The following is a 22,851-nucleotide window of genomic DNA, read 5'->3' as shown; positions in this document are numbered from 1 at the left end:
TGTACAACACTACCATAGCCCTTACAGGTAAAGGGGGGGGCACCTCGATGTGGTTACAGTGGGTTTGTGGTGGGTTTTGGAGGGCTCCCATTTACCACCACAAGTGGTGGAGGGGGGGATGGGCCTGGGTCCGCCTGCCTGAAGTGCACTGCAGTACCCACTAAAAACTGCTCCAGGGACCTGCATAGTGCTGTGATGGAGCTGGGTATGACATTTGAGACTGGCAAAGAGGCTGGAAAAAATGTTAAAAAATTTTTTTTTTGGGTGGGAGGAGGTTGGTGACCACTGGGGGAGTAAGGGGAGGTCATCCCCGATTCCCTCTAGTGGTCATCTGGTCAGTTCGGGCACCTTTTCAAGGCTTGGTCGTTAACAAAAAGGGGCCACGTAAAGTCGGCCAAATGCTCGTCAGGGCCGCCCTTCTTTTTTCCATTATCCGCCAAGGATGCCCATCTCTTAACCACACCCCCGTCCCACCTTCGGTACACTGCTGACACGCCCCCTTGAACTTGGCCGTCCCCATGACGGAAAGCAGTTGAGGCTGGCCAAAATCGGCTTTCGATTATACCGATTTGGCCGCCCTTAGGAGAAGGGCGCCCATCTCCCGATCTGTGTTGGAAGATGGGCGCCCTTCTCCTTCGAAAATAGGCTGGATAGGCTCCCAGATTGAGCCCCAATAGAACACCAGTGCCAGTGAACAATTTTGCACCTGCTCCCAAGATGTAAATGTGTGCTTGTACACGATGTGTGTTCCGGTATATATATATACTAGCCTTTGAGCTCGTAAAAACGGGCTATTATAGGAAGGGGGGGGGGGTTGAAAGACCTGCCCCCGCCGCCGAGTTCGCCGCTGCCCCTCCCCCTCCGAATTCGGGCCCCCCCCCCCCGGAGCCGTCACCACCCACCTTCCACCCGGCCGGGCCCTCGCTCCGCTATTGAAACAGCGAGGGTCCGGGAACGCAGCACTGAGCTCTGCTGAGCTGCCGACGTCGGCCTTCGTTCTTCTTCTCTGCCTGTCCCGCCCTCGTGTGACGTAATGTCGTCGAGGGCGGGACAGAGGCAGAGAAGAAGAAGGAAGAGCGATGTCGGCAGCTCAGCAGAGCTCAGTGCTGCGTTCCCGGACCCTCGCTGTTTCAATAGTGGAGCGAGGGCCCGACCGGGTAGAAGGTGGGTGGTGGCGGCGACTCGGGTGGGGGTAGCGTTAGACAGCGGTGTCCCTCCCTCAGAAATGCGCAGTACAGACCCTCTCTGTTCCGCTCCCCGTCATCACGTATTGACGCGGGGGCGGGGCAGAGAAGGTCTCTACTGCGCATTTGCGAGTGAGTATGACACTCGCCTTTTATATATATTGATATATATATATATATTTTTTTTTTTTTAATTTAAAGAAATCTTTATTAAACAATTAGAGACAATGCATAAACATAGAGGAAAACAATTATATCAACATATGCAAGCATTAATAAACAGCAAGAAAATAGCAACAATTCAAAGTCCCTTAACTACTTGAAATAACACAAACTAGTTTATAACAAGTTTTATGAAACAAGACCCCTACCCTATTTAAATAAAAACAACCTAAAAACCCTACCATCCCATCTCCCCTTAAGCTTCTGTACTCAAAACGAGCAATTGTATATTTTATAACATATTCACATATTTCACAGCTCTGACTTTTTTCTGCCCAAACTTTACCACGTGGGAACACCTACATCCAGATCACATAAAAATAACTGCACATTTTTCATACTGTTTGACTGTTTCATTTGGGGGGGCAAAGGATGGGCGGAGCATATTAGCATATTTATTTGCATATATACATATGCAAATGAATATGCTAATATGGAGGAAGGAATTGAAATTTACAGGCAAAATATCACAGATGCACATTTCAAAAAGCTGACATATTTCGATTAATAAATTCTGAATAAAATACTTTTATCTACCTTTGTTGTCTGATCATTTAGTTTTTCTATTCACTTTGGTCCCAGTGTCTTCTGTTTTATGCAGTGTCTTCTTTCCAGTAGGCTTCCCTCTGCTCCCTACCCTCCCAGTCCCATCCATCTCTTGCTCCTTCCCTCTACTCCCCACCCCTCCCAGTCCCATCCATCTTCTGCTCCTTCCCTCTGCTGTGCCTGACCTCTCCCAATCCCATCCATCTTCCCTCTGCTCCCCACCCCTCCTAGTCCCATCCATCTCTTGCTCCTTCCCTCTGCTCCCCACCCCTCCCAGTCCAATCCATCTCCTGGTCCTTCCCTGTGCTCCCAACGCTCCCAGTCCCATCCATCTCCTGGTCCTTCCCTCTGCTCCCAGCGCTCCCAGTCCCATCCATCTCCTGGTCCTTCCCTCTGCTCCCAACGCTCCCAGTCCCATCCGTCTCCTGGTCCTTCCCTCTGCTCCCAACGCTCCCAGTCCCATCCGTCTCTTGCTCCTTCCCTCTGCTCCCCACCCCTCCCAGTCCCATCCATCTTCCTTCTGCTGCCCCCCCCCCCGCGAGGTCCAAGATCGTGACTCCGTCTACCCCCCTCTCTTCCTCCCTCCCTCCCTCCGGCGCAGGCAGCAGTCTTTTTCAGCGTTCCTGGCAGCGGTAGCGATGTACACGCTGCCTTAGGTCTGCCCCGGAAGCCTTCTCTTCAAGTTCCTGTTCCCACCTATGCGGGAACAGGAACTTGAAGAGAAGGCTTTGGGGCAGAGCCGAAGGCAGCGTGTACATCGCTACCGCTGCCCAGGAACGCTGAAAAAGACTGCTGCCTGCGCCGGTGGGAGGGAGGAAGAGAGGGGGGTAGACGGACACGCTCCTCTCCGTCCGCTTGGCTTCCCTGCCCTCTCTGTCTGCGTCCCGCCCGAAAGGAAATGACGTCAGAGGAAGGCGGGACGCAGACAGAGAGGGCAGGGAAGCCAAGCGGACAGAGAGGAGCGCGTGCCTGCTTGTTTTTTTTTTTTTAAACTACTGGCGCGGCGGCGCCTCATCATCGTTTGGGGGGGCATTGCCCCCCTCGCCCCCCCCAGTCTACGCCCATGCCTTTTACGTATGTATACAGCCATACAACTTTATAAAAGCCCTTTTCATGCATAAAAAAGCTTCATACCCTCTAATAGTACAAAAAAGAGCTACTAAAAAGAAATTTTAATTAACTCAATCAGGATCGAACCTGTCAGCACCCCTATATGTATCCCTTTACAAGAATTCATAATTCATGATCTCATATTTATTTCTTGCAGCACTCTCGGTCCTCAGAATCAAGAATACAAAACCCTGTTCAAATAACCAAGTTTTTAATAAATTCCTAAATTGGAGGAAATTGTCCTTAAACTGTATAGTTTCTCAGGGAGTGAGGTCCACAATTTTGGAGCAAAGAAAAGTGATCTGTCTGGTGCTTGTTAGGTGAATGACCTATGAACCTACAACCTGTAATAAAACCTGGTGGGAGGATTTAAGCACCTTCTCTTGAATATAGGAAGTTAACAGAACATATATTCCCCCACATATATATCTCCTCATTGCATGCACAGGTTATAAAATAGTGCCAGTTATGCACCTAATCTAATTGCTAAATTACCATATATACTCAAATATAACTCTTCTAAATATAAACCAAAATAACATCCCCCCCCCCCCCCACCTTTTTCAGGGGAAAAATGTTAACTGGAATATAAACCGATGGTGGTCTATATTCAGGTAGTCCTTTCTATCCTTCCTTTCCTCCCTCCCCCGTGGCATGTGGCATTCCTTCCGTTCCCTTCCTTTCCCAAGGTGTCCTGCTGCATTGGACTCCACCCCTGGAAACTTGCACTTACTCTCTCCCATTGTACAGACGAAGCTCCCCCTCAGGAAAACACTCTAGGCCCCTCCTTGGGCCTACCTTACAGCCCTTGTGGTCGAGTGGTGATAAGTGGCAGGAGCGATCCTCCTACGCTCCTACCCATGCGGTCTCCATACTGAAAATGGCTGCTGCGAGTTCCAACAGCAATCTGACAAGACTGCCACTGGAATTTGTGGCAGCCATTTTGGAGTGGAGACCGCACGGGCAGGAGTGTAGGCAATTGCTCCTGCCCCCAGCTCACCACTGGGGTCACCAGGGCTCTAAAGTAGGTCCGGGAGGGGGGGGGGGGTGGGGGCTTCATCTTTACAACAAGAAGAAGGAAGTGAGTGAGAGTTTCTGGTTCAGGGGATGGGGTACAGAGCCGGCCACGACAGGGAACCTTGGGGAAAGGAGTGAATGGCAGGAATGCTGGTTGCCACGGGGAAGGAAGATATGCCCAAATATAAACGGAGATTTAATTTTTGATACCTTTTTTTTTTATCAAAATACCTTGGTTTATATTCAAGTATATACAATAGGTGCTAATTGACACTACCAAAATAGGCTATAATTGGAGTTAATTGGCACTAATTTTCAATTTTCAGTTACACACGTAACTGCACTTACTTGTAGTTCTATAACCTTCATGTTGAAATCCTGTAGCGTGTAACTGCTAAGGGTTGTGGACATGGGAGGGGCATGGGTGTATGAGCAGTATGCCTAGCTCTTACACGCTAAGGTTATAGAATACTGGAAGTTACATGCACAGCTGTTACATTTAGAAGTGGACATCAACCGTTGCCATGGTGTAAGCGGCTGCACCTAAATGTTGCTATGTAAATGCCAAGTTATGCTAGTATTCTATAACAGCAATTATGTATTTAATTGCCAATATAGAATTCTTGCTTAGCATGCAGCATCCCAGCACCTTTCTTTAGGCAACTTGTACTGACTCCTATAAAGGGCAATTCTGTAAACATATATATGCATGCTAGCCACATAGGGATAAATATTCAGCCAGTGGCAGTGAGCATTATCCTGACCACCACTGGCATTATTCCCAGGTATTTAGTGCTGGACCATGCCCAGGCTTTGCCACTGAATATCCGGTTTACGCAGTGCTGACTAACACATGGCTGTTTAAGTTGATATTTGGTGCTTAACCAGCCATAGATTGCCGCATAATGATAGGACTGTGTTTTACGTGGTTACCCTGGCCGGTTAAGTGCCGACTCTGCCCCCAGAACACCCCCAAAATAGCCAGCTTTCAGGTAGGCACTAACTACTAATTTTCAGTGATGATAACCAGTTACATGCTGCTGAAAATTAGCGGAGATCTCCTGAACATATGACTTAACCAGTCAGCGGCCATTTTTAGCCAATTAAATCATTTTGAATATAGACTAGATAAATACTTATAATAATGACAATATCCATGTTTGTGCTATGTGCATAAATGCCAATATTCTGCCTAAGCACTAAAGTAGGCTCCTTCTATGCAGCCTTGGGGTACCTAAACGGAGGTGCCCAGTTATAAAATTGCCCTCATAGGCTTCGATGTTCTCTCATGTTATTGCCATTTTTTCATAAACCAAAGTGGAGTCTCAGGGAGAGCAATTCTCACATCCATTCCTGTGGGTCAGTTTTTTTTATTTGGGAAAAAGATTCATTCAACAACACATAGAGGGAGCAATTCTACAACCAGGTGCCTCCGTTTAGGCGTCCTGCAGATGTTTGGTATGCCCAGGTTGTGTTATAGAATGCAAGCATAGCACAGTATTGACATGCCTAATATTTAATCTACCTGCAGTTATTCTAGCCATAGACTTAGGACAATTGCAGGCACCTAAATACGGCAGGGACATGTGTAAATTACAGTATTCTGTAAGTTACGCCCATAACTGGGAGCCCTGCCCATGTCCTACCCTTTGCATTTATGGGCTATGTAAGTTAAGTGCACCATTACAGAATAGTGGTTAGGTGCACTTTTGGCACCTTTGCAGCTAAGCGTACACATAAGTGCTAAGTCTAGACATTTATGTATGCAAGGGGCACGCAAATGCAGGCGCCTAGAGTATAGAGTTGCCCTTAATAGATATTTTCCAGGGACAGGGTTAAGGTGGGAACTGAAACAATGCACTTTCTTTATATTTTCAAAAGTATTTGTGGTGTTTTGGTTGGAAAAAATGCTCACAAAAAAAAGGGTTCCAAGCATCTGTAGGTACATTTTCCTTCAGCAATATTCAAATGGAAAGGATCCAGTACTTCTTTGAAGACTGGTGGGAAAGGTGTAGGCAAAAATTACCCACAGACTTTACAGTTATGTAGGCAATACGAAAATTTCCTCCTGTGGGGAGTAATTTCATGACAGGGTGCCTATATAAAAAGTCCTAAAAGGCATATGTCTTATAAAGGCAATATAGGTGCATATGTGCCCTTACAAAATATGCTTCTATAATGTCCCCAGTTGAGTTAAATTCTCTTGCACTAAAGTACAGCTGCTCTGAAGAAAGGCATTACTACTATGAACATTCCATGTGAGACATGTACTTTATAAAATATAGGTGTACATGTGGGAACACTTACACATGGATGGTGTTTAATAAGGTGCCAAACGTTTGGTGCACCTACTTTTTATATGTGTACATCATCGTATTTATAATAGCCATTTTCTGTGTGAAAAACATGCTTTACAAACAGAAAATACTACATAAAATTACTTCTACTTGTACATTTATAGCACTGCAGAACTTAGCCGGTTGAATACTCAAACTTAATATTTGCTCAACAGCTTTTTTCAGCTTTAGCTCAAGGTGAGTTACATTCAAGTATAGAAGGTATAATTCAAATACACCTCTTCTGCTTATGTCTCTAGGATGTAGTGTCTTCTTTGGAGCAACAGTTTAGTCCTATGGTACAGGCTGAATTTTCTGTGTTAGTTGATGTGTTGCACCGTCCAGAACTTCTGTTCCCTGAGGGAAGTGATGCTCGTATGAAATGTTGTGCTTTCCTGTCCAAGTAAGTGGTTTGCATTCATTTTTGTTTATTTCTCTTAGAAAACTGATTGTGATGTTAATTTGTTGCATACATCAGAAATATTTGTACTTGACTAAAGTATTTTTGGGGATGTGGGATTTTAAAAAATAAATCATGGTCAACTTTATAAAATGGGTAAAACTCTTGCTTTTAATCAGCAATTTTTTGTGCCATTGAATTTTGGGGTGTAATCTTATAAAGTCATTTTTGCATTTTTGTGGCCTTTTGTAAAATATCAACCAGTGTAAAAGTCATGATGACATGATGGTATATACCTTATAGATAAGCATGTACTGGTGCAGTTTGGACAGAGCATGGGCAGAGATTGGAAGTATGCACATTTCAGGTTTATTGTAAATTTGATATACCACCCATCGGGAATACTAAGTTTACAGTACAAATAAAAATTCACAAATTATATAAATGAAAGGGCATAGGGTTAAATTGCAGTACAAAAGGCAAATTACACTACGAAAGCAAGTTACTAGTATGTTATAAACACAGAGGATCTCTGTGTAGATAAAGGAAGGAATCCAATTAATGCAAAACTTAAATGACTTCATAGCTGAGTGAGATTTGATGGCAGATTCACAGTTTGGGAAATAAGACTAATGCCAGGCAGACTTCTACGGTCTGAATCCAATAAATAGTAAAGACAGAGCAGGTTCAGCTTCTAAGGTCTGTGCCCCAAAATTGGCAGAGAGAGATTAAGGGGCTTATTTTCAAAACAAAAAAAGTCCAAAAATGTTATAAAGTGGCAGAAGGATGTTTTTCTCTCAAACGCATCCACGTTGCAATTTTTGACAACCTGATTTTAAACGTTTTGCTCCACACTTGGTCTAAATTTCGAGAGGTGGTATTGGGGGCATGTTTTGGGCGGGATATGGGCAGCACCAAAATATAAATGTTTTTCTGTAATTATGGAACAAAATGAAGATGTCTAGGGCCAAAAATAAAATGTTTTTGACTAGACCTGTTTCAAGCATGACTAAGGGGTCCTTTTATTAAGGCATGCTAACTGGCAAAAACTCAAAGTAACAACTTTTTCAAGTACATCAGAAGCAGAAAGCCTGCGAGGGAATCCATGGGACCGTATGATCATGAAGGAGCAAAAGGGGCACTCAGGGAGGACAAGGCTATAGCAGAGAATGAATTCTTTGCTTCGGTCTTCACAGAGGAAGATGCAAGAGATCTACCTGTACTAGAAATGGTTTTCAAGGGTGTATGATACGGAGAAACTGAAATGAAACTCTGTGAACCTGGAAGGCGTACTGAGACAAAATCTACAAATCAAAGAGTAGTAAATCACCTGGACTGGATGGCATACATCAAAGGCTATTGAGAAAACTCAAACATAAAATTGTTAATCTACTGTTAGTAATCTGTAACCTGTCATTAAAAATTGTCTGTAGTACCTGAAGATTGGAAGGTGGCCAATGTAACGCCGATTTGTAAAAAGGGTTCCAGGGGTGAACCAGGAAATTACAGATGGGTAAGCCTTACATCAGTGCTGGGCAAAGTAGTAGAAACTATTATAAAGAATAAAATTATGGAACGCATAGATAAACATGATTTAATGGGACAGAGTCAGCATAGATTCAGCCAAGGCAAGTCTAGCCTCACCTAATTTGCTTTATTTCTTTGAAGGTGCAAATAAACATGTGGATAAAGATGAGCCGGCTGATGTAGCGTATCTAGAGTTTCAGAAAGCTTTTGACAAAGTTCCTCATGAGAGACTCCTGAGAAAATTAAAGAGTCATGGGATAGGAGGCAGTGTTCTGTTGTGGATTAGGAATTAGTTATTGGACAGAAAGCAGAGAGTAGGGTTAAATGGCCATTTCTCTCAATAGAGGAGGGTGAATAGTGGAGTGCGGCAGGGGTCTGTACTGGGACCGGTGCTATTTAACATATTTATAAATGATCTGGAAATCGGAATAAGTGAGAGGATTAAATTTGCAGATGACACAAACTATTCAAAGTTTTAAGTTGTTAAAAACACATGAGGACTATGAAACGTTGCAGGAAGACCTTAGGAAATTGGAAGATTGGGCTCCAAATGGCAGATGACAAATACAAAGTGATGCACACTGGTAATCCGAATCACAGTTACCTGCTGTTAGGGTCCACCCAAGAAAAAGATCTAGGTGTCTGTGATTGGGTTTATAGAACTCTGCCCCTCACCCCTAAGAAAAGTCCATCTCTAACTAGGCTGGGCCACCTTAAGAGTACTGATCTTACTCTGGGAGTAAATGAGCTTGGAGGGGCGGAGTCAATACCTGGGAGTTTAAAAGACAGGGCCAGGTTAAGGAGGCCAAGGGAAAGAAGAACTGAAGTACAAGTCTATGCCTTTACTGAATGTGTTTAGCTGCTGTGACCTGGCTGAGGTAAGCCAACTCTGTTTCTTGTTAAGACTTGCAAGCCTTGATGAGGTCTGGCTGGAGCCAGTCCTGAGTCACAGAAAGCCTAAGAACTTCCAGGCTGTGTTTGGTGTGGTGCAGCCCCAGTGGCGTTCCTAGGGGGGGGGGGGGGGCGGTGGGTGCGGCCCGCCCCGGGTGCACGCCGCTGGGGGGGGGGTACCGCACGCACCTGTCCGTCACTCGTTCCATGGTCTCTGCCCCGGAACAGGTTACTTCCTGTTTCGGGGCAGAGCAGGAGCATGGAACAAACGAAGGACAGGCGCGCACGGCACCCCCCCAGCGGCATGCACCCGGGGGGGGGGGGGGTTCCTTCGCGGGGGGGGAGTGTCCTTTCGCCGGGGGGGGGGGGGGGGGGTTGCACTGCATCCGGGGGGCGGGGCGCATCAGCGATCCGCCCCTGGTGTCAGCCCCCCTAGGAATGCCACTGGCAGCCCCACTAGCCACACACTGCCTGTTAGCCAGAGGACTATTTCAGACTGTTACTAAATAAAAGAAACTGTTGCATGAGGTTCCTTGCCTGTGAGGTAACAGGGCCAAGGTTAATAAAAGCATTTACTTTCATCTTTATATGCCTTGTCTGCCTGAGTTATTCCCAGGGCCCCCTTATAACCCTCGCCTGGGGTCTGACAATGGGATGCTAGGAATTATTAGGAAAGGGATGGTAAATAAAATCAAGAATACAATAATGCTTCTGTACTACGCCATGGTGCAACCTCATCTTGAGTATTGCTTTCAGTTCTGGTAGCCGTATCTCAAAAAAGATATAGCGGAATTAGAAAAGGTTCAAATTCTGCTATATCTTTTTTGAGATACGGCTACCAGAACTGAAAGCAGTGGCTTCCCTATGTCTGTCTCAATAGCCAACTATGGGCTTTTCCTGAGCTGTGCTGGGGATAGACCCGTTAAGTGACTGCAGGATAGCCCCAGGCATTTCTTGACAGGTATTAATGACCATCCTTGCAATGTAGGCAAACCTCTTTTTTTTTCACTTAGAAATATTTTTATTTTGCATAACTTCATAACAAGAGCACATCTCACTCACATTTGCCCACGCAGGGGCTCATAAGAACTCCACTACTATGTACCCACTGCAATAAGTAACAAAATCCTCTCCAAAACACCGCAACCACTACCCAACTAAACATTATACTTCTATAATATAACATTCCCCTCCCCTTCCCTCTAGCCCTCTCCATCCCCCACTCAATTTGAGCATCCCATGGTTCTTTGGGGCACTCTCTCTCTCCCTCCCTCCCCCCAACCCATCCCCCTCTTATAAAATTCCATTAACCTAAACGCTTGCCATTCGTTGTTGTAAGCGAGTTCATCTTCCCTGCGGTGAGCCGTTAATCGCTCCATTTGCATTAATTGACCTAGTTTGCATTTCCAATCACTCAATGTTGGGGGATCCACCCTCTTCCAATACTGTGCTATAAGGCACTTAGCTGCTGCCAGCCCCCAGCGCATCCATGTCCACTCCTCCCAAGATTCCCTTTCATTGTATAATCCCAAGAGACACACCACAGGGCTACATACCAATGATGATCCAATTAACTTCACTAATGCTTTCATAACATCTTACCAAAAAGGTACTACCCTAGGACACGCCCACCATATATGCAAAAAAGACCCCTTTTGTACGCCACACCTCCAACACAGATCCGAAGCACCGGGGTACATCTTCTTCAATCTTTCTGGTGTGTAATACCATCTAGATAGAACTTTATGTGCATTTTCCTGCACCAAGACACATACCGAGGCCTTACGCACCTCCCCACAAATAATTTCCCACTCCTGATCAGAAAAGCGGTAGTGTAAATCCTCCTCCCAAGCCCCCTGAAAACCAAACGGCCTAGGATTATGTCCCCTCAAAAATGTATATATCACTGATATTGGTCTAGGCACCTTCTTGAGCAAAAGCCATACATTTTCCAAACTCTCCCTCTCCTGTGGATTTCCTCCCTTCCAACCCAATTTCCCCACAAAATGTTGGATCTGCATATATGTAAATTTATCTTTCCCTGATAAACAATACATAGAACATAACGTTTCAAAGCTCTTCATCCTCCCCCCCTGCAATACCGCCCGAAAATTCACAATCCTCACCTGTTCCCACCGTACAAAACTAATATTTCCTCTCCCTACCCCAAATCTTGGCTCCCATCTCAAGGGTGCCAGTGTTGACACCCCCCCGACTGCCCCCATTGCCTCCTCACACCTCCCCACACCTCCATCAAGTGCCTCACATAGGGATTTGGTATCCCTGCCAGTACCACTCCCATTCCATCAGTAGTCCATAAGTAAGAGCTCATCGGCCTATGCGGGCTATATGATTGTTCCAACTGACTAGCAGGCTTAGTTATCCCCCTCTCCCAATCCATAATCATCCTTAATTGAGTAGCAATATAGTACCATTCAAGATTAAGTACTGCTCTACCCCCCTCTCAGGAGCTCCCCATAACACCCGTCTAGCCAATCGAGGATGCCTACCACCCCCCCCCCCCCCATATAAACTGTCCCACCAACCCCTGCAATTGCTTTAATACCCATTTTGGAAGCTCAACTGGAAGTACCTGAAACAAAAATAACAATCTAGGCAGCACATTCATTTTCACCGCTGCCATTCGTCCCCACCATGAGAGCCGCAATCCCTTCCATCGGGACAATTCCCCCCGAATTTGATCTATTAGTTGAGGCTATATACCCTATCTAAGTCCCTAGGAATCTGAATCCCCAAGTACCTAATGTGATGCATGGCCCACTTAAACGCAAACATTTCTCTCCATCTACTTAGTTCCCCCTGTTGCAACGAGATCCCCAATATTTCACTCTTATCCATATTAACTCTCAGGCCAGCATATCGTTCAAATTCCTCAAAAATCCCCCAAACCACAGGTATTGTCCGCTCAGGATCCACCACATAAAGTAACATATCATCCGCAAATAACGCAATTCGATGTTCCATCTCCCCAATCTCAATCCCCCGAAAATCTGGATGCTGCCGTATCAACACCGCCAAGGGCTCCATGTACAGGGCAAAAAGGAGTGGTGACAAAGGGCATCCCTGCCTGGTCCCTCTAACTATTGGGAAGAAGGGAGTATATCCCCCATTAATGCCGAATCCACTCTGGGTTCCCTGGTGATCTCCCGCAACTCCGTCTGAACTGGCACATCTCTGTATGCCAACGAGCCAGGGGCATAGCCAGACAACACATTTTGGGTGGGCCTAGGCAAGAATTGGGTGGGCACCAAGTGTTCTCTCCCTCCCCCCCCCAAAAAAAACATTATCTCAGCTGGTGGGAAAACGCTTCTTTCCACCTTGGCAGCAGGCATGCACTGAAAACTGAGCATGCGCAGGTGCCGGTGTTGTGGAGAGTAGCACTTTCGTTACCATCAGTGGGAAATTTTCAGCTGGCGGAGCTCGGGATTCCCACTAAACATGTTCTACTGTTGGGTGGGACTGAGCCATAAATGGGTGGGCCCTGGCCCATCCAAGCCCACCTGTGGCTACGCCATTGCAGCGAGCGCAATGTTGCCCATGCCTCTTCTGGGGTCTTAACTTTACGCAATTTACCCTCCACTGTCAGCCACATCCCAAATGGAAAAGCCACTTATACCGGATCCCCTTTGACCTCATATATATCGTGGCTTCTCTGAAGGATAAACGCATTTGCAGCGTAGTCCAGGCCAAGTCTTGAAACACTCCAATCTTACAATTTTTCCAAATAATATCTTTTTGCTGCCTTGCTTTAGTTAAGATCTTCTCCTTCATGGGGAAATCAGCAAAACATACCACTATGTCTTTCTGATGAGCATCCCGTTGCGGGCCAGCCACTCTATGCGCTCTCTGGATTCCAAGTTCCGGTAGTTGGCCCCCATCCTCCCCATTCAAAATGAACCCACACAATTCCCGAATCACTGCTTCACAATTATTAAATATATCAGAATCAGGAATTCCTTTAAATCGCAGGTTATTGCGGCGCGACCTATTCTCCAGGTCCTCCACCTGCTCCCTGAGTTGTTGTAATTCCCGTGTGTCCTCGTTCACCTCTTTGCGAAGGTTTCCCACATCTTGCTTGATAGTCTCCATCCCCTCCTCCACCTCACCGACACGCATTCCCAGATCAAGAATTTCATCCCTAATTTCTCTCAGGGCAGTTCGTATATCCTGTCTGACCCCTGCCAAATCAGCTTTCAGATCCTAAAACCAGGCCACCATCTCTCTTTTCACGACTTCACCAGACTCAGTGCCTTCCTCAACATGCTTTTCGGCCACCACTGGGCTCGCCGCCATCCTTGCTCCGCTCAGTCCCTGCCAACGCCACTGGAGGTGTTTTTTCCTTGCTCCATTGAAAAACGAAATCTCTCCAATAGTTTCTTTGGTGGCATACCTCTGGGACCTTTCCCCTTCAATATACAGTTCAGGCAGCCACTTAATTTTGCCCAATTCACATGCTCTAGGTGATGTCCCAACTGAACGCTATACCTAAGCTGTCAACTTAGTCCATGCTCTGCAGTCACCCCACAGAGCTACTTCTGTCTTTTTTTCTCCAATCTCTTCCTCTTTTTCACTCAGCCTTCACACACTCTGTATTAACAGTTCCAACCCCTCCTCAGGGATGAGGCGGCCATATGCCACAATAACCACAAAACCGGCTGCCTTTAATCTTATTCTCTTCAGCTGCTCTATTGTTACTCACTCATAGTCTTCAATACATTGTAGCTCTTCTCCCATCAGTGCCCCGGTTGACCATTCTACTCTTCCATCCAGACTGCGCTTCCCCCTCCAATCTGCAGTCAGATGCCAGCACCTCCAGGCCCCAGCTCTCCGTTCTCTGCCCGTCAGTCTCCGCTGCAGCTGCCTTCTGATTCACCAGCTCTGTAGGCAAACCTCTTACGTTCTTAAAAAATATCTCCGGGAAGATATATGTGGTCTGTGGTTCGGGGGGTGGGGGAGAAGGCACGTGGCATAGCCTATCCAATTTACCTCTGGGCCCATCCAAAATATCAAGTCTAGCTATGCCTCTGTAATCTGTAACAGAACCAAGACGCTTAGGTTCTGTAACAGAATGCTAGCATAATCCAGTATCGACACACCAAACGTTTAGGCACCTGCACTTTGATAACCAAGCTAAAGTGCTGACCTAAACCTTACTGAAATGTGGCAAGACCTGAAGTGAGATGTTCCCGAAAGGAAGCCTTCAAATGTCATGGTGCTGAAAAGTTCTGTATGGAACAATGAGCCAAAATTCCTCAAGGGTGATGTGTGGGACTAATGAGCAGTTACAGGAAAAGTTTAGGTGAATTTATTGCTGCTCAAGGAGGTTCCACCGGTTACTGACCAAAGAGTTTACATAATTCTTCATACGAGGATATTATGAAATATTTTGTTGAATAAATAGATCCTTTTTATTTGACATTTATTCAGTGTAGTTATCTTTCTCTAATATTGGTATTTAGGTTTTGTATATGAAATGTGCTAAAATACAGACAATCCAATGGATGGTTTTGCTCAGCACAGATAGGAACTTACATGTATAGTAACTATTTTGTGACCTTTAGGAGCCCTTTTACTAAAGCACAGTAAAATTTGCAGTTACCCTTAACTGGGTTGTGTGGTAGCAGTTGCCAAATGGTAAACTGTGCATATAGGGTGCAATTCCATAAAGGGCGCTAAAAATTAGGCACGCAAAATCTGTGTGCTAAGATAGTATTCTGGAACAGTATCTGGGTGCCCATATTCTGTTACTAATATTTACATCATGTAAAAGCAGGGGTGGCCCAAGGCAATCTGCCACTTGAGGCAGGAATGAGATACCACCCCGTCCCCACCTGGCTATGGTCTGGCATCTACCCCCTTCAATTCTCAACCGTCATTCCCATGTTTACCTTCTTTTTTTTTTCTTTCTCAAAAAGGCGGTAGTGGCAGTAGCAGTGATTTCCATAGGTTGCCCTGCCGCCGGCACCTGCCTCTTTGCTGTACTGCGTCCCACCTCTGAGGAAACAGGAAGCTACATCAAGAGGCAGGCCGCATTAGGGAGAAGAGGCCGGCTATGGGAATCACTGCCACTGCCGCCTTTTGGAAAAGAAAAAAAGAAGGTAAACACGGGGAAGAGGGTTCAGGAGGGAAGGGGGGAGTTGTCACTCCATGGAGAGTGCCGCCTGAGGCCCCTGCCTCAGTTGACCTAATGGTAGGGCTGCCACTGTGTAAAAGGGAGAGGTAAATGTTAGCGCCTAAATGTTGGCACTTAGGCATGCAATTTATAGTATTCTGTAAGTTTGGCGCCTAAGTGTGTGACCCATTTACACCCTGCCCATGGCCCACCGACATGTAGTTCCTCCTTTGCAGTTATATGCTAAAGCACTCAGGCACTAACTTATAGAATAGCATCTAACTGCTGTTTACCCATAATTGGTGCCTAACTTGTGGCATACTATATAGAATTAGGGAGTAGGTGCTTAACACGGTTTGGTAAAAGGGCCCCTAACCTTTTTTTTTACCAGATAACATAACTCTCAATTCTTCCTAGTTGGGAAGTCTTTCACAATAATATGGATTTTTTTTCTGTCATTTTATTTAAGGTTGATTAATCATACAAAGAAGCTAATGGAGAAAGAAGAAAAGCTCTGCATTAAAATTCTTCAGACATTGCGGGAAATGCTTGATAAGAAGGATAGTTATGTGGAAGAGGTACTATGCATTCTTTTGTTATCCACAGTATCAGTACTATAACACATTAGCTGAGTCTGGGACTTCAGCATGACCCCCAGGCTAGTCAAATGCATTTTGGGAGCAATTTTAAGACTGTCAAGGTAGGATCAAAGCTCATAAATACATAGAACCTCTGAACATCACACTAATTTTCAAAGTTGAAATATGTGTATATTTTCAGTTCAAAACTGATTAAAGAAAAGTAGCCACTCATAATTACAGCTGCTAATTATTAGAGGGGGAGAAAATTCAGAATTAAATGCACATTTCCAAATCCTTCTGTCTCCAGCAACATCTCTGTACTGTCAGTAAAAAGGTATGTGCAGTTGACATGTGTGCTCACTTTTACTTATAAACAGGGATGGCGGTTTTCTAAAAGCATATTTCTGCAGGTAAAATATAGTTTTACTTGATAACTTTTAGATTTACTTTTTCTTTGACTAGCTTTTGGGAGGTAGCAATATCTTCCTAATGTCCAAACAATGTAGACAGAAGGTGATATCGCCATAAAATATAAGTGAATCACATCAGGCTTATTTTCGAAAGAGAAGGGCGCCCATCTTCCAACACAAATTGGGAGATGGGCGTCCTTCTCTCAGGGTCACCCAAATCGGCAAAATCGAAAGCCGATTTTGAGCGTCCTCAACTGCTTTCCATCGTGGGGACAACCAAAGTTCACCGGGGTGTGTCGGCAGCGTAGCGAAGGCGGGACTGGGGTGTGCTTAAGAGATGGGCGTCCTCGACTCATAATGGAAAAAAGAAGGGCGTCCCTGATGAGCACTTGGCCGACTTGGTCCATTTTTTCTTGTGACTAAGCCTCAAAAAGGTGCCCAAACTGACCAGATGACCACCGGAAGGAATCGGGGATGACCTCCCCTTACTTCCCCAGTGGTCACCCAACCCCCTCCCACCCAAAAACAAAAGTAAAAATTTTTTTTTGCCAGCCTCAAATGTCATACCCAGCTCCATGACAGCAGTATGCAGGTCCCTGGAGGAGTTTTAGTGGGTACAGTGCACTTCAGGCAGGCGGACTCAGGCCCATCCCCCCTACCTATTACACTTGTGGTGGTAAATGTGAGCCCTTCAAAACCCACCCGACACCCACTGTACTCACATATAGGTGCCTCCCTTCACCCCTTAGGGCTATGATAGTGGTGTACAGTTGTGGGGAGTGGGTTTTTCGGGTGGTTTGGGGGGCTCAGCACACAAGGTAAGGGAGCTATGCACCTGGGAGCAATTTATGAAGTCCACTGAAGTGCCCCCTAGGGTGCCCGGTTGGTGTCCTGGCATGTCAGGTGGACCAGTGCACTACGAATGCTGGCTCCTCCCATGACCAAATGGCTTGGATTTGGTCGTTTCTGAGATGGGCGTCCTTGGTTTCCATTATCGGCGAAAACCGGGGACGACCATCTCTAAGGACGACAATCTCTAAGGTCGACCTAAATGTTGAGATTTGGGCGTCCCCGACTGTATTATTGAAATGAAAGATGGACGCCCATCTTGTTTCCATAATACGGGTTTCGCCGCCCCTTCACAGAGCCGTCCCCCCAGGAAAACTTGGGCACCCCGTTCGATTATGCCCCTCCATGTATTCTACAGTGGTCTACTACTACTACTTCTTATCATTTCTATAGCGCTACTATATGTACGCAGTGTGTGTGTGTGTGTGTGTGTGTGTGGGGGGGGGGGGGGGGGGGTGATGAAAAGAGGTGGCTGAGAAGCAACAATTTTATGGGTCTTTTTACTAAAGTGCGCCGAAAAATGGCCTGCATTGTTGTAGGTGTGTGTATTGGATGTGCGCAGGTCCATTTTTCAGCGTGCCTGCAAAAAAGACCTTTTTTTGTCTGAAAATGGATGTGCATCAAAATAAAAATTGGCACGCAACCATTTTGGACCTGAGACCTTACCACCACCCATTGACTTAGCGGTAAGGTCTCACACGTTAACCGGGTGGTAATGGTCAGCGCGTGTACTTCCGATTACCGCATGGTTAGCACCATATGGTAGAAAATAAAAAATATTTTCGGATGCACATATCAGACGTGCATAAAAAATGGAATTACTGCCCAGGGCTTGTGGTAGCCGGGCGGTAGTTCCAAATTGGACATGCATAGGCGGCTTTGTGCCTTAGTAAAAGGATCCCTTATTTTGTTAGTGAGTTCAAAATCTCAGGGGATTGAGCCAATATGATCTTTAGCACATGGTCATCAACATGAACTTTGCTGACTACCCAGAGGTTTCGTCTATGGCCATGGGGAAAAGGAAGAACAAACCTTAAGCATATCCTGTGGTGTCTGCCCTGGCTTTTGACCCAATAGATTTCTGTGTTCAAGTTGGGAAGCTGCCTGGAGAGTTGCACGGAGTTCCAGAAGGGGATCTTAGTAGCTTGTTGTCATCTGGACTTTCCTTGTGCTCAATTGGAAGATCAGTGCTGTCTCCACTGATTCCAGTGTAGGTGGCCAGTGCTAACCTTGATAGCTTACTGAAACCTGGTAGTGATGTCATCCATATCTCCCAGATGGAGCATTTGAACTTGGTATCAGAAGACACTCTGCTGAGGAACAGAGTGAAGTTTTGAATGCTATGTGGTCCAAACATCAAAATGAGGTAGTGATATCTATCTGTGGGGAGCTCTAGGCTTAAAGAATCGGTGGCTGTTGAAGCCCTAATTGCAGTGTCATTACTGTCATTAGGTTTAATGTTCTAGCAAATGTTTCTGTGGGTGAAGTCTGTGTAGTGGTATGTCAAATGGAGACTATCTTGGATGTGTTTCTCAACTATGCTGGTTTACTGCCAATACAGCTTCCAGGATCACTAGGCAAGGTTGCAATAATGTAAGTCAGCTGTAGGAATTTTACAGAGGACATGTGCTTCGGTGATCAAAGATAATCAACATTTGCTTAATAGATTGGACACCTTGGAGGACTGGATCAAATCATATAATTTGTGTTTTTTAAATTTTCCACAGATTGACTTCTCCAGTTGATATGATGAAAAGATACAGTACTTGTTGTTTTCAAGTATCTAGAAGGGGCTGTTTCTCTTATTATACAAGCTTATTATCTACTTTATCTTTGTAGAAGTTCTACTGAGGGTGAGATAGATGAAGGGAACATTTTGGGATTAGAACTTTTGTTGCTTCTGAATTAGTTGAGGACGTTGAACCTCGACGTACCCAGAGAAACTTTACTTTTGTGACTTTTGTTTTAAAGCATGGTAGTGATTTTTTAAATAAAAAATTATGTTTCCCTTATGGGCCAGAAGGTCCTGATTTCTTTAAGAGAACTCAGAAGAAGCAACTGCCATTCATATGATAGTGACTGATTGATATGGAAGCAGAATTGAAGTCTCCTGCTAAATGTATTATCAAGTTTGGCAGTGCACAATATATTTTCTATTTATTTATTTATTTTGGTGCATTTTTACCCCACATTTTCCCACAAGAGCAGGCGCAATGTGGCGTACATTAATTCAAAAGGATACAATACAGTTCAGGGATGGCACAGATACAGGTATGACAGGAGGGGATGGAGCATGGGATAACACGGGGTGAATGATGAGGGCATAGTAACCGGCGAATAACGTGCACAGTCAACAGAGGTTAAACAAAGGAGTTGCCAGTGGAATAAGCCTTGTCGAACAAGAATGTTTTTAAGGTCTTCTTGAACAGTTGGTGGTCGACTAGCTCTTTCAGCTCTTTTGGCAAGTTTTCTTTTGTTTGTGGTTTCCCACAAAATCTTTGTGTGCTTGGATTCTCTGGCTTATTTTCACTTTTATTGTCATCTAAGTAGGCAGCTGCGTAGTTGCCGTGGGGTTTAAGTAGGCGATCCAGAAAATAGTGGAAAGTAGCTGGAGCTTTGTGAAGGCCAAATGGTAGCACTGTGAACTGGAACAAACCCTGGGGTGTTGAAAAGGCTGTCTTCTCCTTGGCAGCTGGGGTGAGATGTACCTGCCAGTATTCCTTGGTTAGGTTCAAAGTCAAAAGGAATTGAGCTCCTCCTTGGCATGGCATGGCATAGTCTTCTAACTTAGAGACAACATTCACCTTCTGAAAATCAATACAAAACTGGATGCTCTTATCTGGCTTTGGTACCAGCACAATGGAAGATGACCAATTACTGGTTTATTCTTTAATAACTCTCAGTTCTAGCATTTCAGCAACCTCTTTTGCCATAACTTGCTGCCGGGCTTCTGGAATTCAATGTGGTCCCTGTTTTTATGCTTTTATGTAAGTTCTGAAGTGTTTTGATCATTTTTATTTCAAATGTCTTGCATTCTTGGATTGTTTTGAATGTCTTTATCATAAATGGTCTGATTTCCTTGTCCTTCTCTGTGGTGTTACAGTTACAGCTTTTATATTCCGCTTTAACTAAGCAGATCACAAATAAAGAAGCTAGATCACCAATCTAGGAAGTCACAAAAAATAGAAGTAACTTTGCTTAGAATTCTAATGGTATGACTTCCGGTGACGTCACGGACCTGAATGGTTGCCTGAACCCTTAGCTCCGCGCCTACCCGCTTACAAATCGCTTCATTTGCGGTCATCCAGACCGGTAAAAGTGGAGGGACCGGTATCTTAAGACGCGACGAGAACCCGAGCACAGAATGAGCAAAACAACAGCCTCCCAGTCGAGAGAAGGAGAGCGGAGCTCGACGAGACAAGGGGCGAAAAACCGCTCGAGGCGCGTGTCGCCTGATCCGGGAAACTCTTCCGGCTCTGAGTCAGCTGCTTCTAGCGCCGAGGTGCGTAGAACTGCTTTAAGCGCCGTATTACCCAAAGAGCTGGCTAAATGTCTCAAGGAAATCAGAGCAGAGATCAAGGCCTCTAAACAAGAAATTCTCGACCACGTGGACGCCATTAGCCTCGATCTCCGTGAATTAGGGGGCAGGGTCGAGACGCTGGAAGAGCGTGTGGACGAGCAAGCTGAGAAAGCAGAGGCGGCAGAGGCCCGTTTTACAAAACTAAATGAACAGTCTGAAGAGCTGCAATATAAACTAGACGACCTGGAAAATCGCGGGAGACGTCAAAATCTTAGATTTCGTGGAGTCCCCGAAAATGGCAACATGGAAGATGTGCCCACGCTTGTGCGTTCGATATGTGAGAAGCTATTGGGAGAGCAATTGGAGCCAGTAGATCTTATATTTGATCGGGCCCACAGAGCTCTCAGGAAGCCAACAGATAATAGACCCAGAGACATAGTGGTGAGATTTTCATCATACACGCTTAAAGAAAAAATATGGCAAAAAGCGCGCCAAAATCCGCCAGTGGAATATAATGAGGCCAGAGTCTCCGTCTACCAGGACTTATCGCTGTTTACATTAACCCAGAGGCGAGCGATGAGACCCGCGCTGGAAATTTTACAGAAGGAGAAGATATCCTATAGATGGAACTTTCCCTTTGCCCTGAGTGTGGAATTTAAAGGCAAGCAGCATCGGTTTCGTCGGCTGGATGAGGTGTGGAAGTTCTTGCATGAAGCTGATTTGACCACCCAAGCGGTACCTGCAGGGGACATGGCCTCCGCAACGCGAGAAAAATTGCAGCAGTGGAAGAGAGTGCCTCAAAAATCCAAGAAGCAAGACGCTAAGCTGCGAACATGACTGATATGACATTGTGTCGTTGGTAATGATTTATGGGCTGTTAAATCTGTTTCCAGGCTCTGCCTATGTTACTGTTCTAAGATGTAGCATGGGAGTTGAACTGGTAAGAAGTGGGGTGGTATTCAAGAAGGAGAAGAGCAGAAGGGGGACTGGATGATGGTAAAAACAGAAGGGGGGGGCGGATTGTTGTGAGGGTTTGGGGGATCAGTTGGTGTCTGTTAGGGCGCATTGGGGAGTCCTCCCACTCAGGACCTTAAGGTTCTGGCTGGTGGATGAAGTCCATGGGGTTGGGCCTGGGGGGCTCACAGGGGCAGAAGGTTGGGAGGGGAGGGTGGGAGACTGGTTACAATAAGTGGAGTGGGCAGGTCACTACTGGGATAAATGGGTACAAAGTAATATGGCAATTAGCAGAGCTGTTGATAAGGGCAGGGGCCGACAAGCCTGTTCACAACATGATAGGATGGGCACTGACTTAAAGATTCTCTCCTATAATGTGAAAGGCCTGAACATGCCACAGAAAAGACAAAAGCTATATAAAGAGTTGAGGCAGTTAGGGCCTCATGTGGTTCTCCTCCAAGAGACACACCTGGCGGGCAAATATGAAAGACTTCTCTCCTACTCGGACTACCCGGTGGCGTATTTCGCCTCTGCAGCGGGATCAAAGAAAGCTGGAGTGGCGATCCTAATTCAGGCTGCAGTGGGCGCACAGGTGATTAAGGTAAAAAGGGATATGGGAGGCCGTTATATTTTCTTGCATATAAAAATTGACCAAACAGATCTCACTCTGGCGTCCATTTATGCGCCTAACACGGGGCAGGCGGATTTTTTAGAAAAGGTTAAAAACTCTCTAGCCATTTTTGCGCAGGGTTCTCTGGTAATAGGAGGGGATTTCAATACTGTGATGAACCCCGGACTTGACCGATCAGGCCCTAATAGAAATGAAGGGCAGAGGGATTCCCTGGCTTTAAGATCCTTAGCAAACTCCCTGGGTACGGTGGATATGTGGAGAGTAAAACACCAGAGGGTGCGAGACTATACATTCTATTCCGCAGTGCATAAAACCTATTCCCGTATTGATTATCTATTCTTGGATGCCACATTAGTGGAACGGGGACCTGACGCAGGGATCGGCAGTGTGACCCTATCGGACCATGCCCCAATATGGGTTACTTTGCCAACTATTAGGGCTGAAAATAAAGATAGAAGATGGACATTGAATGTGGGCCTTCTACAGGAGGGGGAAGTGGTGACAGGTTATAAACAAATGCTGAAAGAGTATCTTGAGTTT

The 22,851-nt window shown here is 45.6% G+C and overlaps 1 protein-coding gene across 2 annotated transcripts in view; it reads left to right on the top strand.

Annotated features, from left to right (window-relative positions):
• Window positions 1-22,851, top strand: part of LOC115477466 (inositol 1,4,5-trisphosphate receptor type 2) — an 801,768-nt gene that overhangs the window by 456,431 nt on the left and 322,486 nt on the right. For both annotated transcript variants that reach the window (XM_030214365.1, XM_030214364.1), the window contains exons 35-36: window positions 6,676-6,818; window positions 15,836-15,944. In XM_030214365.1, coding sequence (XP_030070225.1) covers window positions 6,676-6,818; window positions 15,836-15,944 — 252 coding nt within the window. The remainder of the gene's footprint in view (window positions 1-6,675; window positions 6,819-15,835; window positions 15,945-22,851) is intronic.

This window comes from Microcaecilia unicolor, chromosome 9 (assembly GCF_901765095.1).
Source record: "Microcaecilia unicolor chromosome 9, aMicUni1.1, whole genome shotgun sequence".
NCBI classification, from domain to species: domain Eukaryota; kingdom Metazoa; phylum Chordata; class Amphibia; order Gymnophiona; family Siphonopidae; genus Microcaecilia; species Microcaecilia unicolor.
The sequence above is the reverse complement of the archived record's forward strand: the minus strand, read 5'-3'. Positions and strand labels throughout refer to the sequence as shown.